Source organism: Elephantulus edwardii, unplaced genomic scaffold (assembly GCF_000299155.1).
Source record: "Elephantulus edwardii isolate Elephantulus edwardi_28Jun2011 unplaced genomic scaffold, EleEdw1.0 scaffold00333, whole genome shotgun sequence".
NCBI classification, from domain to species: domain Eukaryota; kingdom Metazoa; phylum Chordata; class Mammalia; order Macroscelidea; family Macroscelididae; genus Elephantulus; species Elephantulus edwardii.
Window position 1 is genome coordinate 338,579 of NW_006400083.1, and position 7,986 is coordinate 346,564.

Consider the following 7,986-nt stretch of genomic DNA (forward strand, 5'->3'; position numbering starts at 1 on the left):
CAAAGCCCATGTGGCCTTGGCATTGTACTGCAACCATAGGAGAATGATTTGAATCTATGAGCTGCTAGTCAACCTTCTGGTACTTCCACCATCCCAAATAACTTCTCCAAATGATTGCTGTGAATGAGCACAGTGAGAGCTTAATAAACATCGAGCTCCTTTTTCTCCCATCTTAATGCCACCCCTCCACAAGGGAGGCCATACCACGCCCTCCTCAGGTGCAGTGCTATGCACACTGGCTCGCTTCCTTTCCAAGGGAGGGAAGTGTGGGGCCAGCTGGTGGCCAGGCAGCCTGGGGCCCAACCATGAGATCTCCTGAGATGGAGTTCTGGGAGGCAAATCTGTATCTTACAAAAGATCTTATAGAGCACAGCTCTTCTCTGCACACATGGGGTTACTTGATGGCAGATAGTTTGATCTCTGGCTTTGGTACTACGGCTGGGACAAGGCTGGCCTCGTATGATATTTTTACTTGATGTGACCATCATGACAAGCTTGAAGCCCTCTCTTACTCTTACACAGCCTGCAGGGTGGGTATGGGTGAATTAAGAAGTTGGGATGTGGCTTGTGAAGGGCTGTTCAGGACCAGCCCTTCCCTTTCCCTGAGTCCCTGACTGTGGTGCCAGGCGGCTCCACACTGGACTGACTGGAATAGGCCAGGCAGGGCGAGTACTCACGCTGAATGTCAATGGTGACGGATGTCTCCTTGCCACTGGGGATGGCTTTGTTGGTGGCACGGCACACGATGCTCTGCCCATTCTCCACGTCGCCGGGGGAGATAAAGAGGGTGCTCACAATGCTTTCGCGCTTGCCATCTCGAAGCAGGGTCTATGGGTGGTGACGGAAAGAGGTACCATGTCACTTGGTCCAGGGTACAGACTCAGCGAGGGACAAGAGAGCAGGAAGTGAGCCAGCTCAAGAGGCTCTCTGCACCCAGGGGTGCAGGGCTGGGCTCCCTCTGGTCTCCCTGGTCTGGCGGAGCACTAAGTCATTGCAGGATAACATACCAGAAGGCTTCCTATTGTGTATGAAGATCATCTGGATGGTGTCCAAAGTATGAGAGCAGCAGGCCATGGCCCTGTGCAGACAGGGACTCATGGATAGTATGTCCCTGAGCCCTGGGTATTGCAAATAGCCAATGCTTTCATGAAAGTTCAAGTCTACACGTACCCTTCAGAAGAAAGTCATGGTAAACCAGCCACTGAAAACCCTAATCCCAATCTTTGTGCATTTGGGGGCCTTGACTTGCGAGCACTGGTTTTTCCTGCCTCCAGTGAGTCCTGGGGCCTATAGCAGGGCCCTGAGGTCCTGCAGGAGGAGGGTGTTTGGGCAGAATCAATGACTTTCTAAATAGCTTTATCAATAGACTATCCTTTCTAAATGATTTCACATTCTGCCTCATCAGAACCCCCAGCAACCACAGGTAGATTGTGCTCCCATCTTCTTTTTTTCTGGTGAACAATCTGAGACCTAGAGATCTTGGCCCGATTTCCATCTGAGGCTGTGGCTAGAACTAGTCTTCAGCTAGTTCCTGCTAAAGCTCCCAGCAGTTTGGTGACTGCATCCTGAGCTCGGAGGTGGTCAGGGCAGCATGTGCTGTGAGTGGGAGGGCCACATCCAGGCTGGGATGGGTATCTGCTGGTCCCAGGAAGCACTGGACTTCCTCCAGCAAATGTGCGGTGCAGCCCCATCTTGTTCTGGTTGGAGCCAGGGAATCCATGTATAGATTCCTCACATAAGCAGAAATCTCATAGATAGTAAGTAACTAGGACCCTGTAAGACACAGGGCATGGTCTCCATCTGGGAGAGAAAACAAGTTCACAGAAAGTTAGGCATCTGCTGGGCAGAACTGGGGTTAGTACTCAGGCATGCACATTGAGCCCCAGAGCCGCTTTACAGCTTCTGAGATGTTGAGGGTGGTTATAGTGTCTACCAAACAGGACAGATGGGTAGATGAATGGGCAGAGTATCAGAATCCCTGCTCACAGGTGTGGCCTACAGCATCAAAACAGGCTGGGTCTCTATCCAGAACAGCACATCCTGCTCCTGTGTTAGGCAAAGTCAGCCTGTGGAATTCCAGAGGTCACAAAGCAGGGCAGTGATCATGTCCCTCTAAAACTCAAGCCCTGGTTCTGGTTCTGTACATGTCAGCGGCAGGTCTGATTAGCTAACTGGGTAAATTTTCTGTTGCTCAATGAGGAGTGTGTTGCTGGGCTGGTGTTGGCACTGTCCTGGAGCCCAGCAAGGGGCATGCAAAGTTTCACCCAGGCCCTCTGGAAGCCACAGCCTCCTCGCCTGTCTGGCATTGACAAGGGCACAGGGTGCCTACTAGCTTGCACTGTATGGATCCAGGGCCCCTCCCAGCCTGCATGTGTGAACCAAACCCCTCAAGACCTGCACTGCATGGACTTGACCCTCTCCCGGCCTGCACCACGTGGATGCAGGGTCTCTCACGGTCTGGACCACGTGGATGCAGGGTCTCTCACGGTCTGGACCATGTGGACCTGACACCTCAAGGCCTGCCGTGTACCGCGTGGACCCAGGGCCCCTTCCAGCCTGCACAATGGACATGGGGCCCCTCTGGGTCTGCACAGCGTGGACCTCATATGGATATTGGGGTGTGAACAAGAACAGTCTCCTTGATGAAATAAGACCTGGGTGTGGGAGGGGCAGGCAGTGTGGGTAAGAGGGACAGGGGAAGGGTGATGGGCTGCATGGTCTTTCCATATCCTTCCCAGTTTTTTTTCCTTTGTGTGAACAGAAACCATTTGCATATATGTCTGACTACATAGAAGCACCCCATTGATCTAACCCAGTAGGGTGCTGGTAGGAGGGAGCCAGCTCCCCTCTGCTGCTTCTAATTAGGTCCTTGGCCCATCTGCCCTCCCCAGTCAGGGTGCGCCTTCTCCTTCATTGATGATTAATGACATATTTACTTTGGGCTCACGCTTTTCTGAGAAATGAAAATTCTAGTTCGTGTTGTTTGTTTCAGCTAATTAGAAAAAACAGCCGTGTTCATTAAAGCAGAGGAACTAGGGAAGGCCCAGCACCCCACCCTGGCCCCACCTGGACCCTGTGCCTGGCGGGGGGAGAGGGGCCCTGAGGACAGCTGGGTTTGTGGGTTTAGCCACTGGCACATTGGGGAGAGGGTAGATGGAGCTGTGCTAGGTAGGCAGAACGATCTCTTCTGGCTGTTTGTAGGCTTTCTGACCTCCACACCTCTCTTTGCTCTCCCTGCTGCCTTTCTCTGCTTCACTTTTTCACATTCAGAGGAAGCCTTGAAAGTACTTCCAGGTCATTCTCTCCTTACTCCATTTTCTTCACAGCCCCATTCCTCTCCACTCCCTTAACTGAATTTAGCTTTGGGGATGCTGCCGGCACCACACCCCGAACTTTCAGCTGGAAAAGTTCATTAGTGAATAAATCAGCTCACCAGTTAAGCAGCAGAGCCTCTGTTGCCTGGGGCGTACCGCAGGATAAGGTCAAGGCTTCAAGTCCTGCTTGGACACTTCCTCTGCATGTTCTGGGCTGACCTGTAGCCCTGATGGGCTGCACTTAGGATGCACTGAGGAAGCATCATGAGGAAGCAGGGGGCCTGGTGCTCTCATTTCTGTGCAGATATGGGTCAAGGGCCTGGTTATGTGTGTGCTTATATGAATGGGGATGAGCCACCGGAGTACAAACCATGGAGTGGCTTTTAGTCCTGCTTGTGGGCGTTTACTGATTTTTGGCAGGACAGTGGCCTCAGCAGTGGCCACTGGTGTGGCTGGCTAGTGTGGAGTTACTGTACACATGAGTCCAGATGTCTGATGTGTGCAGCAGCCTCCCTGCCCCTTAAAGAATGATCTTTAGATCTCAGCTTGGCAGAGAGCCAGCCAGGCTGGGCCCTGTGAGATGGGAAGCCTGAGGGCAAGCGACAGTGTAGGAGGTGTATTTAGCCTTGGTGCCAAATGCAGGAAGCTCATGTATATGCAAGCAGGACTGTGGAGTGGACTGAGAGGGCCCTGATTGCCAGGCAACTGGCCTCAGCCTCCTCTCCCCCTACTTTCTGTGTCCTTTTTAGTCATTGCTCTGCTTTTCCTCGTACAGCTTCTGGGAGTGTGATCTGCTGCTACTCCATGAGGTGTGTATGAGGAAGGTGGGCTGCACAGTGCTCTTTGACCTTGGCTTTCATCCTTAGGGTACCCAGCCTGGTGCTACAGGACAGGAGTGTCATTCACAGAGAAGACAAGGCAGAGTGGATGCCTGACAGCAAGGGACAGATGGGATATGAGATGTAGGATGTGGGGCTCAGTGGAGTGAAGCTGGGAGGAAGTGGGCCTTCATGTGGAAGGCCTGGGCCCTGATATAACCTGGTTCTGGTGGTGAGTGGGTCAGCAGTTTTTTGGACAAGAGCAGCCCGGATCCTGGTGAGAAGTAGAGTTCTGGCTAAAGCAGTCCATCCTCCCACCTGTCCCCACATTGGGGTCACATCCCTGCCTGACAGCTGTACTGGAGATTAGAGGAAAGAGCAGATGGAGCAGGAAGCTGACTCTTTTCTCTCTTCCTCTTCTACATCTGGGCCTGATTTGGTCATTGACTAGCTTTCCAGAACACATTGTGAGCCCCCTGGGAGAGCACCAGGAGCAAAGGAATAGTTGATGCCCTCAGGCAATCCCAAGTGCTGTTGACCTGTGGTTTGCTGGTTTGCTGAAGGGATTCCTCTCTGCAGAGAAGGGACCCCAGGGACCCCATAGACCCCAGGGCAGGAAGCAGAGGGTGGGATATGACTGCCCCATAGCCTGCCCCATAGGCAGCATCACTAGACATCTGTTAAGGATTGAACTGTGTCTATCAAAATAATACTGGATATAGTAGGAAAGAGATGGAAGCCAAATGTCCATCAATGGGTGAATGGATGAAGTCTGGTGGTCTAGTGGTGAGGAATTGTGCTAGTAACCTAAAGGCACACAGTTTGAATTAAGAAGTCTCGCTCCGCTGGAGGAAGGTGGGAAATCTTCTGTGTGGTTGACTGCCTCTGAAAAACCACTGGAGGGTCAACTTTGAGTCCATTCCAACTCTACAATACTTAACAACAACAATGTGCACACAACAGAATACGATGTAACACAAAGAGTAACGGGAGAATTCAAGAACTGCTATATAACATGGATGATTCTAGAGGACATTAAGCTGAGTCAAATCAGTTATTCAACAAAGAACAAATATTGTAGGAGTGGGTCTTGCTGCTTGCCCACATATTGTGTGGTCTCACTCCTTGGTCATTTGGGTACTTTGGGGAATCAACTGCTGTCAGGCCTAAGTGGGATCCCTAACTCAGGCAACAGGGAGGTCCTGGGCATCTCGATGGAGGCAAGAAGCCACTTCCAGAAGGGAACAATGGACTTACTCTGTGCTCATTCAGGTACTTTGGGAACAAACTGCTGTCAGGCATGACCATGTGGGATCCCTAACTCAGGCAACAGGGAGGTCCTGGGCATTATGACAGAGGTGAGAAGCCTCTTCCAGAAGGGAACAATGGACTTCCTCTGTGCTCACTCAGGTACTTTGTGGAACAAACTAATGTCAGGCCTTGGCCTTGCAGGCCTTGGGACAAATAAGAGAGAAAAATATATAGGTGCTTCTCAAAACATTGTTGTGCATCAGCGTGGATATTTGAGAGCTGCAAGACCTGCAAGCAGGGTGTATCAAGTGTTGGCAGGGTACAGCAAGCCTCAGTGGGGTGAAGTGAGCCACAGTGGGGAGTAGCGAGCCACAGCAAGTTGCAGTTAGCTGCAGTGAGACCCACCTGCCAGGAGCAAGCAGGACAGTGGTAAATTGAGTGATGTCTTCCCTGCACTCCCCTCCTATGTGCATCTGTGTACATGTCTCCCCGACACTGCCTAAGTGTGTGTCTGTGCATGCACCCATCATATGTGCATTTGCGTGTGTGCCTGCCCAACTTTCCTCTCGAGAAGTGACATCAGATCAAGAACCAGCTATTGTCTCAGGCACAAAACACTCCAGAACAGCCATGCCCTGAAAGAAGCACACAAGCCCAAAGCAAGATATCACCCCACAAAAGAGACACACACAATAGCAATGGGTTTCCTGTAGCCAGAAAGTCTGATGGAACTTTCAGACACAGAATTTAAAAGAACAAAGATTGATTATTTTCAATGGGAGAAAAACAAACTTGAAGAATTATAGGACACTGTAAGCAAAAATCAGGAGGAGCTTAAAAAAAAAATAAAATCCAAAACAATGCAGGTAAAACTAATCGAGGCATTAGAGGCACTGGAAAAACAAGAAAACATGATTCAAAATATAAGGTCCAAGGTTTCAGTTGCTGTCAACATGATGGAGGGACACATGAACAGAGTTGAAGAGATGGAACACAAAACCAATGAAATAGAAAATAGAATTGTCACTACGGATCTGCCAGAGCAAAAAGCAGAATAAAAAAGGAAGGGAGAGGGGAGAAAAAAACCATAAGGATAATGTGGGACACCATCAAGAGAAATAACATGCACACTATTGGAATTCCAGAACAGGAAGAAGCAAGTAAAGGCACTGAAAAAGTTGTGGAAGAATTACTAGAGGAAAACTTCCCAGGCCTAATGAAGAATGAGAGAGTATATATTCAAGAAGCTGAGAGAACACCATATAGAATAAATCCCAAAAGAAAAACTCGAAGGCATATCATAGTTAACTTTGCCAGAACCAAAGATAAGGAGAGAATTCTAAAAGCATTGAGGGAGAAACAGAGAGTAACTTAAAAGGGAGAGCAGATAAGATCAAGTGCCAATTTCTCAGCAGAAATCATGCGAGCAAGAAGACAGTGGAATGACATATATCAAACACTCAAAGAACACAACTGTCAACCATGAATACTGTGCCCAGCAAAATTAGCCAGATCAAGGTATTCCCAGAAAAAGAGAACCTAAGAGAGTTTGAAAACAAGACCAGCATTGCAGGAAACACTGAGAGACATCCTTCTTAAAGAAGTGCCACAGAAAGCAGGATGGGCCAAAATAACTAGCAACAACATCAAAAAGAATTCAACAAAATGATAGCAATAAAAACCCTGCCTTTCAATAATCACACTGAATGTGAATGGTTTGAACACACCACTGAAGAGTAAAAGAGCAGCAGATTGGATAAAAAAACCCTAAAATCCATCAATATGCTGTCTACAGGAGACACACCCGAAAAATGAAGATAGAATAAAAATAAAAGGGTGGGGAAAAATTCACCAAGCAAATAGCAACCAGAAAAAAGCAGGAGTAGTGATATTAATCTCTGATAAAATAAATTTCAATGCAAAAACCATCACAAAGGACAAGGAAGTTCACTACATAATGCTTAAAGAGCCAATAGAACAAAAGAGCATAACAATAATAAATATCTATACACCAAATGAAAGACCTGCAAAATATATAAAACCAACATTAATAAAATTGAAAAAGGAAATAGACAACACTACTATGGTACTTGGAGACTTCAATACACCACTCTCAAGAAAAGATAGAACTACCAGAAAAAAAACCCAACAAAGATGCTCAAGAATTAAACCACACAGTAAACCAACTAGACCTCATAGATATTTATAGGCTAATTCATCCCCTGAAAACACAGTATACCTTCTTTTCCAATGTGCATGGAACATTCTCCTGAATGGATCATATTTTAGGTCACAAGGCAAGCTAAAATAAATTTTAAAAAATAGAAATAATACAAAGCATTCTCTCAGACCACAATGCTACAAAATTAGAAATTAATAACAAGAGAATAAAGGAGAAAAAAACCATACATTTGGAAGCTGAACAACACGTTGCTTGAACATGAGTGGGTGTTGTTGTTGTTTGTTATGTGCTGTTGAGTCTCTTGGGACTCATAGCGACCCATGTACAACAGCCCTAAACTCTGTTCTGTCCTGTGCCAATCACACAGTCTCTGACACACCCATCCCTATTACCCCAATCACTGAATCAATATACCTCATAG

General features: G+C 47.9%; 1 protein-coding gene across 1 annotated transcript in view; it reads right to left on the minus strand.

The window, feature by feature from the left end:
- Nucleotides 1-7,986, minus strand: part of KIRREL3 (kin of IRRE like 3 (Drosophila)) — a 241,687-nt gene that overhangs the window by 40,100 nt on the left and 193,601 nt on the right. Inside the window, exon 5 of the mRNA XM_006901568.1 lies at nt 678-828. Coding sequence (XP_006901630.1) covers nt 678-828 — 151 coding nt within the window. The remainder of the gene's footprint in view (nt 1-677; nt 829-7,986) is intronic.